Source organism: Cnephaeus nilssonii (assembly GCF_951640355.1).
Source record: "Cnephaeus nilssonii genome assembly, chromosome: X".
Taxonomy (NCBI): Eukaryota; Metazoa; Chordata; class Mammalia; order Chiroptera; family Vespertilionidae; genus Cnephaeus; species Cnephaeus nilssonii.
In genome coordinates, this window is record NC_137071.1 from 10,056,281 (window position 1) to 10,077,267 (window position 20,987).

The 20,987-nt window shown below is 41.2% G+C and overlaps 2 protein-coding genes across 3 annotated transcripts in view; both read left to right on the plus strand.

Moving 5' to 3' along the window:
- MBTPS2 (membrane bound transcription factor peptidase, site 2) overlaps positions 1 to 20,987 on the plus strand; it is a 50,786-nt gene that overhangs the window by 20,027 nt on the left and 9,772 nt on the right. The window contains exons 5-7 of the mRNA XM_079765153.1: positions 1,112 to 1,239; positions 10,083 to 10,201; positions 11,336 to 11,516. Coding sequence (XP_079621279.1) covers positions 1,112 to 1,239; positions 10,083 to 10,201; positions 11,336 to 11,516 — 428 coding nt within the window. The remainder of the gene's footprint in view (positions 1 to 1,111; positions 1,240 to 10,082; positions 10,202 to 11,335; positions 11,517 to 20,987) is intronic.
- On the plus strand, positions 1,588 to 6,391 carry YY2 (YY2 transcription factor). 2 transcript variants are annotated; one of them, XM_079766005.1, is made up of 2 exons: positions 1,588 to 4,646; positions 4,896 to 6,391. In XM_079766005.1, the coding sequence occupies exons 1-2, from the start codon at positions 3,944 to 3,946 to the stop codon at positions 5,372 to 5,374; spliced, it is 1,182 nt and encodes a 393-aa protein (XP_079622131.1). In that variant the 5' UTR covers positions 1,588 to 3,943; the 3' UTR covers positions 5,375 to 6,391. The 2 variants fall into 2 exon arrangements, with proteins under 2 accessions (XP_079622131.1, XP_079622130.1); XM_079766004.1 differs by having other exon boundaries at positions 1,588 to 6,391.

A 20,987-nucleotide genomic window follows, 5' to 3' on the forward strand; every position in this document is an offset into this window, starting at 1 on the left:
TCTTTCACCTTTGCTTCCACATTTTTAGCTTTGCAGCCCTTAGGGTTTTACATATAAAAGCATTGTTATTAACAGTTTAATAATTCACAGTATAATGTGGTTAATTTTTTTTTTTTATAAAATCACAACTGCCAAGATAAAGTGAATTATACAGTCCTCTGATATATTTAGTACTAAGTGATAGCACAGTGTATTTCGATAGTGCTTTTTTCAGAGTTACTATTTGGTCTTATGAGGCTGTTAAGTATAATTCCATTTTTAGAGGATGAATTGATATATAGTTCTCCTAAGGAAAGTCTGAGCATAATACATTTTTAACAGTACTTAGTTTAACATGAATAAACTTAGATAAACCTCTACCTTCATTTATAATAGCAGATACAGCCCTTGCAAGTTTGGCTCAGTGGATAGAGTGTCAGCCCGCATACTGAAGGGTCCTGGGTTCCGATTCTGGTCGAGGGCAGGCACATACCTTGGTTGTAGGCTCATTCCTTGGCCTTGGTCGGGGCGTGTGTGGGAGGCAACCAATCGATGTGTCTCTCTGGCATAGATGTTTCTTTCTCTCTCTCCACCTCCCTTCTACTCCTAAAAATCAATGGAAAAATATCAGGTGAGGATTAACAAAATAATAATAATAATAATAATAATAATAATATAATACCTAAGACAAATATAAATATTTAGATAATGTATTGAATTATATTTTTTACTGTATCCTCAGTAAATAATTCAGACTAAACCATAAAAATGTTTTTTATTTAGTTTCTCATAGAAATATTAAACTTTTCTTTATATATATGACTAATTTCAAGCTATTTGTTCAGCATATTGGTTTCTAAGAATTTTCAAGTTAAAAGTCTATTTCAGAATGCCATTTTATAAAATGCATTTTCATAGATGACCAAATATGTACGTTATTATAAAATTATGAGATGTAGATAAATGATAGCTAGATAATCACATATGTAGGTATAACTTTTTGACTGTCCAGAGAGACTTGTTTTTCAAGTAAGAATTTGAACTACAGTGGGAAGTACTAAAATTACATACGTTATTAATTTTATAAGTGTAATACTAGTGCTAAATTTCTTTCTCTTATGTAATTTCTTAGGGAACAAGTTCGATTTAATGGCTTTGGAATTTTTCTCTTCATTATTTATCCTGGAGCATTTGTTGATCTGTTTACCACTCATTTGCAACTTATATCACCGGTCCAGCAGCTAAGGATATTTTGTGCAGGTAACAGATTTAATTTTTTTTTATTCTTCTATGTGTTGTTAGTGGTTTTATAGAAAATACTCAAATCACAAATGAAAGCATTTAAATTCAGTTTATAAGAATCTCAGTCAAAAGTAGTAGAACAAGCCCTAGCTCAGTGGTCGGCAAACCGCGGCTCGCGAGCCGCATGTGGACTAATGAGTTTGCCGACCACTGCTAAGGCATTACCCTTACCCAGAAGTTTTGACTTCAGGTTAAAGACATTAGTGCATTATTAAAATGTTTTTTAAGTGTTTTTCCCTAAGGCAGTGGTCGGCAAACTCATTAGTCAACAGAGCGGCAAACTGTGGCTTGCGAGCCGCATGTGGCTCGCGAGCCGCAGTTTGCCGACCACTGCCCTAGCTGGTTTGGCTCAGTGGATAGGGCATCGGCCTGCGGACTGAGGGGTCCTGGGTTCGATTATGGACAAGGGCACATGCCCAGGTTGCGGGCTTGATCCCCAGTAAGAGGGCGTGCAGGAGGCAGCTAATCAGTGATTCTCTCTAATCATTGATGTCTCTCTCCCTCCCTCTCTTCCTCTCCCTCTCCTTTCCTCCCTCCCTCCCTCCCCCTTTTCCCCTCTCCCCCTTCCTCTCTGAAATCAATAAAAATATATTTTTTTAAAAAACACAACTAAAACCAACATAATTTTAAAAAGACAAAGTACAATGAGTTGAATAGAAAATACCATGTGGCCCTAGCCAGTTTGGCTCAGTGGATGGAGCGTCAGCCTGTGGACTAAAGGGTCCTGGGTTCGATTCCGGCCAAGGTCACATGCCTGGGTTGCGGGCTCCATCCCCAGTGGGGGGTGTGCAGGAGGCAGCTGATCAGTGATTCTCTCTCATCATTGATGTTTCTATCTCTATCCCTCTCCCTTCCTCTCTAAAATCAATAAAATAATTAAAAAGAAAATACCATGTGAATAGAAAATATGACTAAAGCATTAAATGAGACAGAGGAGCACTTAATCACATGGAGTATAATCCACAATGAAAATGTAATTACTGCGAATCTTACTGTACCAAGTAACAAACCATCAAAACGAAAATGGAGAAAGCACAAAGATAAAAACAGGTGTAACAAAAGAGACTCCTATCTCTTAATATTTGGCATGTAGGTATGAAAAAGTGAGATCATAAAAGCTGTTAATAAGAAAAAAATAATTATGTCAAAATCTGTACCACAATTTATTTTCAAGTGCTCATAGTACATAAAAATTGTCCAGTTTCATTCAAAACAATAATTGCAGTATATATTTAAAAGTAAAAATGAAATAATGTATAAAGTTTGCTAAAAGGAAAATTCACTGCCTTAGGTAGTTATGAAATAAGTGAAAGTAAATCAGATAAGCAACTGAAGAAGTGGGGGGAAAAACTATAAAATAGTTCAGAAATTATTATAATTTGTAAGGATATAGGCAGAAAATAATAATTGGAAAATAAAAATTGGAAAAAATAAAAAATATAACTGTTAAGTCCAAGCGTTAGTTCTTTGAAGGAGAAAAAGATTAAACAATGGGAGAAAGCTTTTATAGACAGAGTTAGCAGTCAGATTGGGGAATGATAGCTGATAGAAAATTAGAACAATTATAAAAATGTTCTTTGTTCATCTCTGCAAAAATTTTTCAAAATCCTGGATAGTTATTAAAAAAATAATAAATAGTCTAAATAAAGCCCAGAAGAGATAGGAAAAAAGTATATACACAGGTTAATTACAGTGGGAGAAATTAAGAAAGTTGAGGAAGGACGCCTCTGAAAGTTTCGTAGGTGGAATTCTTTCATATCTTGCAGGAAACGATTTTTCTTTTTAATTCCAATTTAGTATAAACTTTCCAGAGCACATAGAGAAAGAAACCAAGATTTTTTCTTAAGCCAATATAACTCAGATAAAAGCACCAAAAATACTCTGCAATCACATGGTATATCTAAACAAAGCAAGGATAATTTAACATTAGGTAGTCTATTTGAATGTGGGAATCATTATTAAACATTAAGGGGGGAGGGGAACCCTCATCTCAGCAGATATTGAAACATTTAATAAAATTCAATATCTATTAATGGCTAAAAAACAAAAATCTTTAGTAAAAGTAGAAATAGCTGGACGCTTCCTAATGATATAACACTTAGAAGCATTCCTATTTAAAGGACAAGACAAGCAATGCCACGGTCAACTATCACTAATACTATTAAATGATCTCTAAGTGTGGGTCAGTGCAATTAAGAGGGAAAAACGAGTATGAATATTAAAAAGGCCTCTTCCCCTCCCCCCCATACTGTTATACACCCAGGAGAGAGATGGATAAAATAAATGGAAATGAAATATAGAAAAAATTCAGTAAAGACCCTGGTTCGCGAATTAATATTGAGGAAGCAATAGCGGGTAGACAGAGCCAAGAGGCCGGAGGGGTAGCATACGGGTATGAGCGCGATCGCACGCACGCATGCGCCGGCCGGGTACTACCAGGGGGGCGGGAAGCGCATGCGCTGGGTGCCAGGATGCCCAGAATCCCCCGCGTCTAACGCCTAAACCGCCGGCGAGCATCGTTCTCTGCCCTTCGCGCCTTTCGCCGGAGCTCGCGCCCTCGCCCGAGCCGCGCTCCTCCCCTCAGCTTCCTCCGCCGCCTTCCAGGAGCCCGCCCTGCGCTGCCGCCTCGTAGCGAAAGCCTCGTCGTCGAGAGCTCTCAGCCATGGCTTCAAACAACTTTATCTACATCACCCCAGAAGACGTGGAGGAGGCTGCCAAGTTTCTGGAATTGCACCAGGTACACCTAGAGACCATTGCTATGGACAGTATCGCCCTGGACAATATTGCCTTGGAGAATATCGACATGGATAGTATCTCAGTGGAGACTATCCCTTTGGAGAACATCACCATGGAGAATATCCCGTTGGAGAACATCGCCATAGAGAATATGGCCATGGAGAACATCGCTGTGGAGAACATCGCCGTGGAGAACATTGCTGTGGAGAACGTGGCTGTGGAGAACATCCCCGCGCAGCCCGCAGCGATGGAAACCGTTGAGTATCCGGATATCAGCGGCAATTGGGTCCACGGTGGCCACCACAGTTCACCTCTGATTGCGCTGCAGCCGCTCGTGGTTAACACGAACGGAGGGGACCAGATCATGGTGCAGACCCAGGAGGAAGTAGTGGGCTATTCCGAGTCCGACGACGAGCAGGCTAAGTTCCTGGAGGTGCCGGTCCCTGCCCCGTTCCTGGAGGAGGAAGACGACGTCTACTTCCAGCGGACTCTGTCTTCCCTGTCAGCCTCCGCGGCATCGACGAGCAAGAAGATCAAGAAGCGCAGCAGCCACGACAAAAAGCTCAAAAAGCTCGGCCACGGTCAGCCAAGCGCCGTCAGCCACGGTCAGCCAAGCGCCACTAAACACGGTATGGAAAGCGCCAGCCACGGTAAGAAACGCACCGCCAACAACGCGGTCGCGGTCGCGGTCGCGGTCGGGGCGGCGGGAGGCGGCGGCTCCGAGGGAGGCAGCAGAAAGTGGGAGCAGAAGCAGGTGCAGATCAAAACCCTGGAGGGCGAGTTCTCCGTCTCCATGTGGTCCCCCGTTGGTGAAAGAGACCAGGTGATTGAAAAACAGAGCCCGGTGAACTTACCGACCTTCTCTCCCGATTATTCAGAGTATATGACGGGGAAGAAACTTCCTCCCGGAGGAATACCTGGCATTGACTTATCCGATCCCATACAGCTGGCAGAATTTACCAAAATGAAGCCCAAAAAGCCCCAAGATGACATTCCGAGAACTGTAGCTTGCCTTCAAAGGGGCTGCGGAAAGATGTTCCGGGATACCGCGTCGATGAGAAAGCATCTGCACACCCACGGCCCTAAAGGCCACATATGTGCCGAATGTGGCAAAGGTTTTGTTGAGAGCTCCAAGTTAAAACGGCATCAGCTGGTGCATTCGGGAGAGAAGCCCTTTCAGTGCACATTTGAAGGCTGCGGAAAATGCTTTTCCCTGGATTTCAATTTGCGTACCCATGTGCGAATCCATACCGGCGACCGGCCCTATGCCTGCCCCTTCGAGGGCTGTGATAAGAAGTTTGCTCAGTCCACTAACCTGAAGTCTCATATCTTAACGCATACTAAGAATAAAGAATAGCCGGTGAAAAAGGAGAAAAGCTCCTTTTTTTGATTCCCATGTATCTAAGGGTGATGTTTTCATAGATTCGTTTAAAAAAATTAAAAGGTTCAAAATGATAAGGTGACGTTGTTAAGATGTCATGTTTTGATAGAGTAGTAAAAGTAGAAGGTTAACGTCAAAAGTGTAAAAAGGTTAAAATACATGTAAGATTACATTGTTCTGTAGTGTCATTTGAAAAACATGCTGTTTTGTCAAGTTTGATCCCAAAAGAGGATAATTCATAGACTTCACATCAAAAGACTTTTTGTGCAACCGTGCTAAAAATGGGACTTTTTTTAAAGTTCTGTATTTTTCAAATGTTCATGTTTGTACTTTTAGGAATATGTTTAATAATTATATGTGTGGGGGTTTTTTGGAAGTCGATAACTTTGCTTACTGTAGATTTTATGAGAACGAATGGTCATATATGTACGTGAAGTATTTTCCTGTTTAAAAATAGGTTATATAGGTTTTATTTGCTATCTTAATTTTGGTTGTATTCTTTGATATCAACGTATTTTGCATAACTATCTTTTAGCTGAGTATTAGATGTGATTAATAGTATTAGTCATTTTAAACCCATTTTAGTCAATTTAAACTTATTTTAGTCATTTTATTTCTAATACTGCCAAGTAGTGTTATTTAGTGTAATTTCTTTGCTTCTTCGGTTAGAAAGTGCTGCTCAACTGTAGTTGTATTGTTTATATAATGACCTTTTAAATATTTGATATGTACACCTTATGTAGTAGAAAAGGCAAAAGTGAAATACCTGTTCTAAGTAAAGGAAAAAAAAAACTTGCCTGTATAAATACTGTAGCTAGAAAATAGGAAGGATGCTACTGGCATCTGGGGAGTAGAAGCTAAACATCCTGCAGTGCATAAGGAATTACCTGCCCCAAAATGCCAATAGTAAGAAAGCCTGCTTTAGAGAAAGTAAAGTTGTTATGGATTCCTTTGATGTACTTGTAAATATTAATGGACAAGAGGTTGTTTAAATAAAGGAAATGGACGTTTTCAACTACCGTTGTTGCTTCTTAACCATCATGGGCAAATTGGGACTCTAGAGGGGTGGTCCGGTACAAGTTGCGTCCCTGTCCAGAGAGAGGAGGTTGCCAAAATAATCAGGAAACAGTGCTGCTGAATTACCCCCTGATTTGTTCGGAGGGAGAGTTAATGAGGATGCCAGCATCGGGGTAATCCTGGTAGACTTTTTCATCCTGGCTTGGAAGGAAAAGCTGAATTTAGCACATGGTAATGATCGCAAAGCTAATCAGTGGGAGTGGAGTATTTTGTGGAATTGTGTTGGGACTAGCAACTTGGTGGGTGATGGGGTTATAGCTGTATTCCAAAATTAGTTTCATTAGAGTAAATTTCAGTGGGTCAGAGAATTAGTGTTTTTTCGGTTGGTTTGTTTCAGTTGTGTTTTTTAAATGACGCTATGAAAGTAATACAAGAAAACACAGGTATCTTCTATAATATTGAACTGGGAAAGGCTTAGTACAAAGGAGCAATTTGACCACACCAACATTTAAAATGTCTGCAGCCCTAGCTGGTTTGGCTCAGTGGATGGAGCGTCGACCTGTGGACTGGCGGGGGAGAAGGGGGTCCCGGGTTCAATTCCGGTCGGCGGGGGCATGCCGGGTTGTGGGCTCGATCTCCAGTGAGGGAATGCAGGAGGCAGCCGATCGATGATTCTCTCTCATTTATGTTTCTGTCTCTCTCTCCCTCTCCCTTCAGCTCTGAAATCAATAAAAATACATATTTAAAAAAATATAATAAAGTGTCTGCATAGGCAGCCTATAAACCAAGCCAAACAATACCCTGGATGAAAAAATTTAAATGCCTCTTAGAAAAGACCAAATTTCTTAATATATACATTGCAAACAATACTATATACAAATTAGTAAAAAATAAAAAATAAAATAACCAAGTCAAAAAACGTAAATAGGGAATGGATGTAGTTCTCAGACAAAGGAAATAGAAATAGCCTTTTAACAAACATGAAAATGCTATAAGTCACTCATAATTAAAGAACTAGAAATTAGCTCTAGCCAGTTTGGCTTAGTGCAGCAGTCAGCAAACTGCGGCTCCCGAGCCGCGGTTTGCCGCTCTGTTGACTCATGAGTTTGCCGACCACTGTTAAGGCATTACCCTTACTCAGAAGTTTTGACTTCAGGTTAAAGACAGTACATTATTAAAATGTTTTTAAGTGTTTTTTTCTAGCAGTGGTCGGCAAACTCATGAGTCAACAGAGCGGCAAACCGCGACTCGCGAGCTGCATGTGGCTCGCGAGCCACAGTTTGCCGACCACTGGCTTAGTGGATAGAGTGAAGGGTCCCAGGTTCGAGTGCAGTCAAGGGCACATATCTCAGTTGCAGGCTCCTCCCCAGCCCGGGCCCTGATTGTGGCTTGTGCAGGAGGCAAGCAATTGCTGTTTCTCTCACATCGATATTTCTATCTTTCACTCTAAAAATCAATGGGAAGTTTTCCTCCGGTGAGGATTAAAAAAAATAAAGAAATAGAAATTAGAACAAAGATTTTACTTTTCACCTAGCAGATGGCAAAGTCTAAAATTACGATAGCATTTGGTGTTGTTTCGAAAGTGGGAAAACATGCCAGTTATGAGAACATAAATTAATACAAACTCATTGGAGGTCAATTTTAATGCACATATTTTTTGACCCAACAATTTCATTTCTGTGTAATTTTCCATACCCTCACAGATGCATATTTCATTAGGTACATAACAATATGAGCAAAGCTGTTGAAGCATTATATGAAAAAGTTAGTAGGAAACCTTATAAGTCAATATGTTTAAAAAAATGGGTTACTCTGTAGTGGGATATAAGAAATGGGATAGCTATGAATGTGCAGATAAGGGAAAAGTCCAAAATTGATAAATGAAAAAGCAAAGGTAATTTGATACCTTTGGTGTTTTTAAAAGAACTGTGTATAGATCAGAAAATATTGTTTACTCATGTCCTGGACTAGACTTGCTCTGGATATTTTTAGAATGTAACAACTTAAAGCATTCATTAAGGGGGAGGGGGTCCATCTTACAATGTGAATATGGTGTGTGGAACATTAGCTAGGTATCTGGCTGCTGTAATAACCAAAAATAACAGGCTTAAACTCTCATAAAACATTCCAAAGGTAAGTAAATCAAAGCTGATAGGATAGTTTTGTAATTTGAGGGATTCGGGCCTTTTCTGTCTTATTAGCTCTGCTGTTCCCAACATGCAGCTTCTATGTTATGGACTCAGGTTTAGCTCCCTCCTATGGCTACATTCCAGCCAGGAGCACAGGGATATTCCCATCATTTCCACTCACATCCTCTTGGGCACAACAGTCATATAACTATACTCAGCTTCCTGAGAGTCTGGGAAATGTCTTTAGATTACATTTCTATCATTACAGAATATTGGTTCTCTACTACTGGTGCTATCACCCTCCTGAGAATGTTTGGAATGTGTGGGGTGGGAGGTATTCATTGGTTGTCTGACAGGGGAGCAATAACGGTATTTAAAGGATGGAGCCAGGAATGCTAAATATCCTGTAATGTCGAGGACAGACTTGCTCAACTACGAATCGTGCTCCTCAGAGCGCTATGACAAAAACTAGCAGAAGTGAAGGATAGGTTTGGAGGGAGGGGTTACAGAGCCGTGTGCTAGTGTATGTTTAGCACCTGGCTCTGAAGGGGAGGGGAGGGGAGCTCTGATATGTAGCTTCTGCTGGTTTCTGTCATGTAACTATGTGGTCCCACCGTGGCCAGTTCAAGGTGCCAGCCTGAAGTCCCTAATTGGGAAGGAATGCACATAGTTGTCTGTGGCAAGCTGGTAGGAACAGACTCCAGCACTCCACTGGGTTCATCCAACCATCTCTGTATATATGCTGGAGGTGGTTATAGTCTGTGACATGGTGGTAGATACATATTCTATTTGGCCCACCAGTAATAGTCTCCATAATAGTTTTATTCTTAAAACAATCTCTTTTTCTAAATACCATTTGGATTTCCATACCCCAGTTCAGCAAGAATGTTTATTCCATCTTAGCTTTTATGTGGATAGTTTTAGCATTCCTTTCAAAGATCACAGGTATGAGTCCGCACCAGCGTGGCTCAGTGGTTGAGCGTCGACCTATGAACCAGGAGGTGACAGCTGGATTCCCGGTCAGGGCACATGCCTGGGTTGTGGGTTCAATCCCCAGTGTGGGGCATTCAGGAGGGAACTGATCAATGATTCTTTCTCATCATTTATGTTTCTCTCTCTCCCTCTCCCTTCCTCTCCCTCCCTTTCTGAAATCAATAAAAATATATTTTAAAAAAAGATCACAAGTATGTTTACATTAATAATGTATACATTTTCTGAAAAGAGGCTTTAATAAATAGAAGATATCCTATTTGTGTTATATATATATGTATATCAGGTATAATAGGATGTGTATTTTGGTGTTAAATCATATTAGCATGTGGTCTTTTTAATGTGGTATTAACATGCTTATTTTAGATTTTAATAAATGGAAGAGACGTCTAACTGAACATCCGTCTACTGTACTAATAAGTAGATCTATTATAAGAAGCTATGCCTCACAGCTTCTTCTGGTTACGTAAGCCCAGGTGTTATGAAGTCCAAATACCTATGTCCCTCCTGCCCCTGGTTCCGCTTATTCCTTTTTTTTCTCTTTTCAGGTATCTGGCATAATTTCGTCCTTGCACTCTTGGGTATTTTAGCTCTTGTCCTCCTCCCTGTGATCCTCTTGCCCTTTTACTACACTGGAGTTGGGGTGCTTATCACTGAAGTTGCTGAGGTAAATCATGGATTACTTGGGATTTTTTTTTTTTACCAGATTTTATGATGTAACACTTAGCATTTTATGTCAGGTGCATTTTTAATCAAGTTCTCCTCATAGCTCTAGCCAGTTTGGCTCAGTGGATAGAGCGTCGGCCTGCGGACTGAAGGGTTCCCTGTTCGATTCCGGTCGAGGGCACGTACCTTGGTTCTTGGTTGCAGGCTCGATCCCCAGCCCCAGTTCAGGCGTATGCAGGAGGCAACCAGTCGATATTTCTCTAACACCCATGTTTCTCTCTGTCTCTCCCCTCCCTTCCATTCTCTCTTTAAAACAAAGTTCTCTTCATAGACAGAATGCTCCATCTCTCCTGGAGAAATGATTGCCAATCCTTTCAAATTGAACAAATAGTTTTGTGGAATACATTATCTTTTTAGAAATACTAAAAATGGTTTCTGTTCTGAGTTACAAAGATAGTATAAAGATTTCCTACCTGTAATTTGTTGATAAAATACATCATTTACTTTTACTGTTTATTTTTATAATTCTGCTTTTGGGTAAAAGGTCTCTTGACATTTGAAACCTAGGCTAGCTGGCTAGCCAGAACATTTCATGGGAGTTTAGGTCTTCAATTCTGTATTTTATTCCCTTATTTAATAACTACTGAGATAGCATCAAGTCTTCTATTCAGACTTAGGGAAGAGGAAAATTGCCTTCCTGGGCAACTGGCTCACATATTCATTGTGCTGACAGTATCATCTGCATATTTGGGACTGTGTTCAAATAAGGATTTTTACAATTTTATCCACGGAAGACATAGGAAAATGAAGGCATTCTGATGACTACTTTCACACACAAAAATAATTAGCAGTTTACCAAAAACTACTAGTTTAATCTTAACAGTTGGCAAATGGGTTTTTGTCTTTTCAGTTGCAAAAAAATCCAAAATCTTGTAGAAGTAGGAAAAGTAACTATAATTGTTGGGTTTTGTTTTTAATTTTGTAGTGTTTTACATCTTGGATTCAGAGCTGGATTGTTCTGTATATTATTCAAACCGTCTACTTATGCAATTCAGTGTCTTGAATGATTATTTGCTCAGATTAGTCATAGCTTGTTTTCACACATGATCTGATTTGTTTTTGCCCTTTTCCCAAGGACTCACCTGCAGTCGGACCCAGAGGTCTTTTTGTGGGAGACCTTGTTACCCATCTCCAGGATTGTCCCGTCACTAATGTACAAGATTGGAACGAATGTCTAGATACCATCGCCTATGAGCCCCAGATTGGTTACTGCATAAGTGCGGCAACATTGCAGCAATTAAGCTTCCCTGTTAGAGGTGTGTATATTTCTCTCTGTATAAGGTAATGCTTCAAGCAGCAGTACTTGCCACTCCCAAATCTTAGATTATGTCTATAGATTTATTTTGTTCTCATTTGTTGAAAACAAATCAGAAAAGTAATCATAGGCCCAAACTAGGAAACGTTCTTGCTGAACTGCATACTAATACGTATGTTTCTTTTATTATAAATATTGTTATTGAACCTCTAATTTCATAACATCATATTTGAATTTCAGGACTCTAGAATCTAATTCTCTCTGTATTAAAAAAAAAAAACACAAAAAAAACTCGTGTGCTCTGCGCCGTGGTGGGTGGGTGCCACTGAAGGGACCCGCTGCCATGTGAGAATGCGCCAGCCCCATCAGATGCCCACGAGCCTTGGGCACCTCCTCCCAGTGCTGCCCAGGCCACTGGACCCGGCTACCCTGCTGCTGCTGCTGTTTGGCCGTGGCAGCGGCAGGCACTGGGGCACCAGGGCCCAGGATCCGGGTGTGGCGTCAGCAGTAAAAAGATTGAGCAGTGCCCTAACCGGTTTGGCTCAGTGGATAGAGCGTCGGCCTGCGGACTGAAGGGTCCCGGGTTCGATTCCGATCAAGGGCATGTACCTTGGTTGCGGGCACATCCCCAGTAGGGGGTGTGTAGGAGGCGGCTGATCGATGTTTCTCTCTCATCGATGTTTCTGACTCTCTATCCCTCTCCCTTCCTCACTGTAAAAAATCATTAAAATATATTTTTTAAAAAAAAGATTGAGCAGTATGAGGGAAAGGGAAAGTAGTATCTGGACTCACTGAAAGAGTATCTGGAATCGAAACTCCAGGGTATGGATGGGGGTGGCCCAGAGACCATCCAGCCCTCAGAGGCCTGGGTGCTGGCTGCCCAGCCCAAGGCCGACAAGGGCATAGTGTTGGCACATTGCAGAAAGAATAACTTGCAGCGGATTTTGTGCTCCATGGGGTGGTCATTGTAAGAATCTGACTCCTACTTTGGAAGAACTCTAAAAAGGATTTCCCTAGTTTGGCAGAGGTCGAGATCGCTAAAATGGACTGTACTGCTGGATGGAGTACAGAAGTAGGCAAATGTAGGTTTATAGTTATGAGTATTAGAAATACAAAGTCAGTGAGTACAGTGGTGGCACTGGATCGGGGCACTTTGTTCTGCAATGGGCAAAAGATGATCTTAAAAAATGCAGGTGTGCCCTAGCCGGCTTGGCTCAGTGGATAGAGCGTCAGCCTGCGGACTCAAGGGTCCCAGGTTCGATTCCGGCCAAGGGCACGTGTCTGGGTTGCGGGCTCGGTCCCCCGTAGGGGGCGTACAGGAGGCAGCTGATCAATGACTCTCATCATTGATGTTTCTATCTCTCTCTCCTTCTCCCTTCCTCTCTGAAATCAATAAATATATTTAAAAAAAATGCAGGTGTGAGTCGCCTATCCTGCCTGGCCTCCTTTGCAGGAACTAAATCATGCGGATATTGCTGCATTTCAAGTGGTGGCTATTCAGAAAGGTGAATGTACTAAATTTGTGGTATCTTCTTCTTTTTTTTTTTTTTAAGCCAACACACTCTACAGATTCTTTATTAAGTTTCTTTAAAAATGTAACTCATGATCCTTTTGCAAACTATTTTCAGTGGCAATCTCTCATCCCCTTTAACTTTCTCTTGATGAAATTGAAATGGTTTTCTTTGAGACTAAAATATGAGTTGAAAATCAAATTGCTGGACTATTTTTGCCTCCTGAGTGATATTGGTGAAAGCATCATCAAAAGCAGTTTTTGAACTGCTCACAAGTCTGGAAAGGTAGCCCTGTGGCAGTATTGATATTCCTCTGATCTGAAGGTCACTTTGACTTATTAATACTGTGGTTAGTCTGTGGCGTGGGAAAGATTTTAAAAACACTGAAACCCCATACCTCTGGAAGATATTTTCACAGCCACTCGTGGATTTTGTTTCTGTTAATACTGCTCTCATCAGGAGAGGTTTGCCATGATGAAAGCAATGGTACTTTTCACCCGTGCCTGCGTAAGATAACGCTGATGCCATCATCTTATGTGTGTCGATATTTGTCAAATACTGTTCGAGGGATACTTCTATTTATTTCTCATGAGTGAAAGATTTCATTGGTTAGGTTAATATGAAGTCAAGGTCCATGTAAAGACTTTTAACATGTTTAAGTCCATGTTGAAGATTTGATGTCTCCCGTGGAAAATGTGGGCATAGAAAGTTCCACGAGGCTTGTCGTGACTATTTTGTTAACTCATAGAAAGATTCTGGGGCAAGAGGACTAGAGAAGCTTTTCCAGGTCCTGCTATCGGGGACCAGGGGAACCTTGCCGCCTCACTACAGGGCCCTAACTGAAAACAGTTTCAGTTCTGCTCCTAGGTAGTCCTTTTAGAGGCTCACTGGGACTCATTTGCCTTCGCGGAGGTTGACCATTTGCCTTCGCGGAGGTTGACCCTCTGCTGCTGTATGAAGGGTGGGATTAGAGCAGCTGCTGCTATGCTCTGCCTCTGCCCGGACCAGCCATCAGCCCCTTTGGCATCGGCTCGTTCCCCTCCGTCCCACCGATACCTGATACTACCCTTCCGGTGCTGCTCGCAGTCCGCCCCTCAGTCGTCTGTACATCCCCCTCCCCCCCCCCCCCCCCCCGTTGTAATATTTTAATCTTTCCCGAAGAGCAGAGTCCCTGTCAGGCCCAGCTGTGCTGTCTCCCCAGCCCCCCACCCCGCCTGTCTTCCCTCCCCAGCCCTGCCCTCCCCTCTCGTCTCCCCTCCTTCACCTTCCTGTCTCCCCTCCCCCATCTTCCTGCCTCCCCTCCCCCACCTGCCTGTCTCCCCTCCCCCCACCTGCCTGTCTCCTCTCCCCCACCTTCCTGTCTCCCCTCCCCCCCACCTGCCTGTCTCCCCTCCCCTCCATCCCGCACCGCCGTGGGCTGTCTCAGGAACGGTAAGACCCAGGACCAAGTCAAGGAGGAGAAGGCCAATAAAAAGATCTAGTAGCAACTGCAGAAGAACACGCAGGTCTGCTGCTGGGTGCAGGAGAATCTGGTAAAAGCACTATTGGGAAGCAAATGAGGACCCTGCCTGTTAATGGGCTTAATGGAGAGGGCAACTAAGAGGACCCGCAGGCTGCTAGGAGCAACAGCTATGGAACATATTACCCATAGGGGATGGCTGCCTCTTATCTTCTTCTATGGCCCATCCCTCTTGCATGCTGGAATTGTCTTGGGAACTTCTAATAAGAATACTATTCTGTTGTCGGGGGAGGGGGCCTACACCTAACCTCTAAAGATAACTAAGGAGAGGAAAAAAAAAAAAAAAAACAAGAAAATTTTTTAAGAAGTCAAGGCTTGTCTTGACTATTCTGTTAACTCAGACAAGTCACAAAAACAACAAAAATGGAATAAAATCCTTAATTGTTCAAAGTGTAGTGTGACATCCAAAATAGGCATCTACATAAAAAGTGACTGTCAGTTTACTATACCAAAAGTTGGCATTTGAGAAGTAGTGACAAGTTCTTACTAAACAACTACTGTGTGCTAGATGCTAGCCTAACGCTGCCTTGCTAATCCCTGCCTGCTGCCTGCTCTTTTCTGTGACTGTTCTGCAGTAAATACAGTATTGACATACATGATAAATAAAACTAATCTGCCCTGACCGGTTTGGCTCAGTGGATAGAGTGTCAGCCTGAGGACTGAAAGGTCCCGGGTTCGATTCCGGTCAAGGGCATGTACCTTGGTTGCGGGCACATCCCCAGTTGGGGGTGTGCTGGAGGCAGCTGATCGATGTTTCGCTGGCATCGATGTTTCTAACTCTCTATCCCTCTCCCTTCCTCTCTGTAAAATTCAATAAAATATAAGTAAATAAATAAATAAAATAAAACTACTCTGCCAAAAAGAGTGGGATTAACTTGACCTAAAAACCAAAGAAGGAAGTAGGCAGGGCTGAGTCAGAGCAAAAAATAGGCCATGCTACGTACCATCAATGCTAGCATCCTTCTAATTCATGCCATTTTTACTATCACCTTTAGAAATAAGCAACAATAGGCCTAGGCTCCCTTAAGATAGCTAATTGTATGTTCTTTGCCATCAATTTGTTTATACCATGATACTTTCTAAATAAACTCTTTAAAGGAAAAAATTTGGGTTAATTCAGCATTCCAGCTCAACCATGACCAATTAACTAAATTCCAGTAATTAAATATTCCTGTACTGTATGGATGATGGCATGTCCAAAGCTCTTTGGGGTAGAGTTATTGTATGTGGCAGGCATCCAAAGGAAGTAATCTTGGCTTCCGAAAATATCCCCTGAAGTCAGATCTGTTGTTCCGTGTAGCAGGTGGCAGGGTGAAGCAAGTTTATTCTCAGAAGCTGCCAAATTTATTTTGAGTTCTTTCAGCTCTGAAAAATCAGTCTCCCAACTCTTTTTAAAAATATATATTTTTATTTATTTCAGAGAGGAAGGGAGAGAGAGAGAGAGGTAGAAACACCAATGATGAAAGGGAATCATTGATTGGTTGCCTCCTGCACATTGGACTGAGCCTGCAACCCAGGCATGTGCCCTTGACTGGATTTGAACCTGGGACCCTTTGGTCCACAGGCTGATGCTCTATCCACTGAGCCAAACTAGCTAGGACTCCCAAATCTTTATATAAAACTAGAGGCCCAGTATATGAAAATTCATGCACTGGAGGGGGGTCCCTCAGCCCAGTCTGCCCCCTCTCACAGTCTGGGAGCCCTCAGGGGCTGGAGGCGACCCAGCGATCAGGGGAAGGCAACACCCCCATCACACCTCTGCTGCTGCCACTGCCGGTAGCGCAAGCCTTGGGCGGCCCTGGGCGGCTGGGCAGCCGCCATCTGAGGCTTGCCTGCGCCTCGGGCGTCAACGGAGCAGCCGACATCCGAGGCTTGCCTGCACCTCAGGCCAGCCCTCGGTGGCTGGAGGGCTGAGGGGACTGGGGGATTCCGGAGGCAGGCGCGCGGAGCTGAGGGAACTGGGCACCACCATCTTGTGGCTGTGGGTGCCGTCATCTTTGAGGGCATGGCAGTCAATTAGCACATTCCCTTCTTATTGGCTGTCGGCACTGCTGTCTTTGTGAGGGCGTGATGGTCAATTAGCGTATTCTCTCTTTAGATAGGATTATTGGGTCCCAAATTATTGAAAGTGTTGGAAAATACAAATTATTCTCACAAACTGTATCTTTAAGTCAAGAAATGCCCTGAATCCTTGTCCATATTTACCGGGGTTAGAAAATATGATTAATAATCAAGAATAACTTTACTAAAGTGCTGTGTGCAACAATGGCAAAGCAGTAAGAACTGATTTTTAAAGTTTTAACATAATTTTGCATGTATAACCCATTTTAAATAACTTCTTATTGTAAATTTTTTTCAAGCATGCATAAAAATCAAGAAAGTAGTATAAATTAACTCATGTATCCTTCTTTCAGCTTCAGCAATTATCAACATTTCGCCAATTTTCTTTATTCAATCACCTCTCTTTTGCGGGGAATATTTAAAGTACATCCTAGACATCCTATCATTTCATCCATAAGCTTTATCTTGTCTTTAACAGATGGTGGTTTTTTAAACATGACCACAGTACTATCACACCTAACAAAATTAACAATAATTCCTAATATCTAGTTGGTTTTCCCTGTTAGGTTTTTTTTCCATAACCATTTTTTTATAGTTGGTTTGTTTCAGTTGGACGGTATGTCTTTTAAGTCTCTTTTAACTTATAACAATTCTTCCTGGCTTTTTTTTTTTTTTTTTTTTTTTTACTATTTGTTGAAGAAAGCGGAGTCATTTGTTTTGTTGAATTTCCCATATTCTGAATTTGTCTGGTTATATCTTATCCTCATGATGTCATTAATATATCCAGATGTCCCCCATATTTCCTTTACAGGCTTGATTATATTCAGGATCCATGGTGGGGTGTGGAAGGGGCAAAAATACTCCTATGTAGCACTCATTACTTCCTGTCGCATCCTGTGGACGCAAACAGCGTCTGCTTGTCTCCCTCGTGGTTATGTTGATTGTTCAGTAGGCTAATCTGATTCTTTAAGGTAGAAATATTTGGCAATTTTTCCTGTTCTCAAGAGCCACTTACCATCTTCCCAAATTTTCAGTTGACAGAAGGTTAGTATGTAACCCACAATGTGTTCTTCTCTTAAGAGAAATAATCCATTATTTCTTACTTCTGAACTACTTTATCATTTTCCTCCAATTTTTCTAAATTTGGTGTACTTCTACATTGAATTACAAGAGCCAAAATGACACAGTGGACAAATAAAGTTCTCTGCAATATAATTTTTTTTTATTTAAGATAACTGCATTCCAGATGTTTGAGGTTTTATCCTTTTCCTGTCAGAATGGAAATGAAAAGTTTCCTTGAAATACTCTTGAAACTCCTTCCTTATTAACTTTTAGAATATTTCACTATTATGAGTCATGAGCTATATTCTTTTTTTTTTCATGTGCTATATTCTTGAAATATTTCTTTAAAAACCTAAGGCAGGTATTACTCTTCCACACTAATAAAAAAATCAGTCTGATAAAGCCACCTTGGAAAGATGTGAACTTTGAGTGCTCATAAGTTGTCCCAACCAATCATTTCTCTCACCTTATTTCATATCCTGACTTTTCCCTGGTATATTATTAAAATTATGAAAATATTCCCTAAGATATTAAGTAGAATGATGTTCTCCTTAAAATATTAACATTTTTTACAGATTAAAAAAAAATGTGGTTAATCTGCCTGAAATGACTGTATATTTTATTAAATTGTTGAGACCCTTTTTTGCTGTTAATCCTTTCCTTTTTATTTTTAAACATTAACCTGCTGAACTATGAATGTCACCAACAGAGCCAAGGCTGGTTAATTTTACCTCTGCCCTTGATGCATGAGGTAAGCCTAAGGAGTTTATTCCAGACACTCCTTGGAGACTGAATGGCCGTGCCTGGAGGTCCAAAAAAGGACAGTGGATGAGAGCTCAGAGTTCTTTGCACCTGTAATAGATCTCTGGTTTATTTGCTGTCGGAACAGAAAACAAAAACTTTCCCTCCTTTCACATTTAAGCCTTTGCTTTTAATATTGCTGGGTGTTCGTATGCCACTTAGTGATTTGAATAGAACTAAAGTTACAGGCAAGAACTAGTCTGTCTCTTTTTTTTGGGCGGGCGGGGGGGCGGGGGCTATTTTCCTCTCTTTAGTTTGAGAGGACACTCTATATCATATATGCATACAGCAAAATTTCTTTGTTATTTTCTAAAAGCATTATCTTGAGTAAGAAAGATTATACTCAGCAAGGCCAGCATTTGAACTGCATTTTAAGGAGAATGATATTGAATACTGAAGGCAACTGCTTCCTAAAATGAAGCTGTGAGCCCAGACTCAGACATTCCCCTTGAATAACCTATATTCCTATTCAGAAGAAGTGAGGGTGTATGCCCATAACTGCTTGGCAACAGGAATATTATTCTCTTACATATCTTTTTTATATTATTATTGAGTTTTTACAGAGAAGAAGAGAGAGGGATAGAGAGTTAGAAACATCGATGAGAGAGAAACATCGATCAGCTGCCTCCTGCACACCCCCTACTGGGGATGTGCCCGCAACCAAGGTACATGCCTTTGACCGGAATCGAACCTGGGACCCTTGAGTCCGCAGGCCGACGCTCTATCCACTGAGCCAAATCGGTTTCGGCTCTCTTACATATCTTTAAGGTAATAAAAGGAAAACTGCAGGGATCTTTTCCACATATTTTAAATACCCAGTTCATTTTTAGGCCCAAATTTTCTGTAATGTTTGTGGGGAAAAGGTGTCTGTTTTCCCATTATGAACATCAAGTAATAATAGAAGATTTCTTTGCTATCCTAAATTGAAGAGAGTGTGTTTTTTTAAAATAATTTCTAAACTACTTATTACTAGGTGATGCTGTAGAACTAAGAATAAATAGGCTTGCCTCTCCCTGTGTTAGAGCTCTAACTACATTTATGTGTTTAATGAGCTAGGTTAAGAAAATGGTTCAGTTCATTTTAGTGATATAGAAAGTAGTAGTAGGAACTATAAACTATAGATTGAAAAAGTTTCTCTCCAACCTTATTCCAAAATCGCCTCTGGTCTAGACTATCCTTTGAAGACTAGGAGATGTCTAAGCCCCATCTTAGGGTACATTCATATCTTAAGCCCCATCTTAGAGTACATTCAGAATATGCAGGTTTTCCCTATAGTGAAATTATGAAACTAATCTGGTCTTAAATTTTCCTAATTGTGTCCCAGACTGGGGAGATATATGGAATAATTCTAATCTTTAACTCAAATTAAATTGAACCCATAAATGCCTCTAGGACCTCCCGTTGCAGTCTTGAATATTCTTTCCAAAGCAGAATTGGATTGGCTTCTCATGATTAATAGAAGTATCTTAAAGTGAAAGTTTTCCATAGCGTCTCTACTTTATAGGTTAAGAATTGAGTTTCAGAAATTGGTTCAGCAACTTGTTCTTTAATATGACCCAGTAGAAAAGATTCTAAAATAAGATATTTTAGACCCACAACTTTTTAAAAGTTGATAAACGCAAATATCAAGTTTACTTTCTCACCTGGTAACAAAATATTTAACTTTTTAAATGGAAAACCCTGCATGTCAGGAGATACTTAATCTTGTCAGAGTAGCCACAGCCATGGATTCATGTTTTGGTTGGAAAAATCACCATAAGAAGCAGCCATTACCCAGAGGTTGAAAATTAGTGATAGACTAGAGGCCAAATCCAGCCTTGGCAGATGTATTTGGTTTGGCTTGCAATGTATTTTTAAAAATTTCACGTGGCTGCTAATATTTAACCTTTTGCACTCGGATGTCGAGTGTGACTCGACACGGTTAGCATCGGTAGCAGCTCGTATGTCGAATTGTATTGAATGTATCAATAATTTAAATAAGTTTGTATGAAAAGAAACTCCAGTTTTTTATTCTACTGCCGCGCTTTGTAAAATCTGGGGTATTTAAAAAATTAAATCCCGAGTAGAATAAAGGAATCGAGAAAAAAGCAAGCGAGTGCAAAGGGTTAAAATTCAAGAGGGTTCACATGAAGGTCCAGATTTCTGATTCCTCTTGGAATAAAACGGAGAAACTATCAAATCTGGGCCCCAAGTTGAGTGGCCTGGCTGCTAACCCCTTAGAATAGTATATATTTTTTCTAATTCATTACAGTCCCCATCACTTGCTATTTTTTCCACACACTATCCACTTAATTTACTAGAGGCCCGATGCCTGGGATTCGTGCACTGGTGGGGGGCGTGGCCTGCAGGGATCAGCCCGCTGTGGGAGCGCCACTCATCCAGGTCAGCCAAGCAGCTGTGGACCTGCCCTCTGAGCAGCTGCTCCCTGGTCCGGCATCTTCTGTGGAGCCAGAGCACTCGCCTCTCCAGGGGACCTGGTCAGGGCTGGGCCCAGGGACAATAGCACTGAGAAGTGGTG

Bases quoted from the DNA above. Each gene is read 5' to 3' on its own strand.
- YY2 (XM_079766004.1), top strand. From the start codon at position 3,944: ATGGCTTCAAACAACTTTATCTACATCACCCCAGAAGACGTGGAGGAG.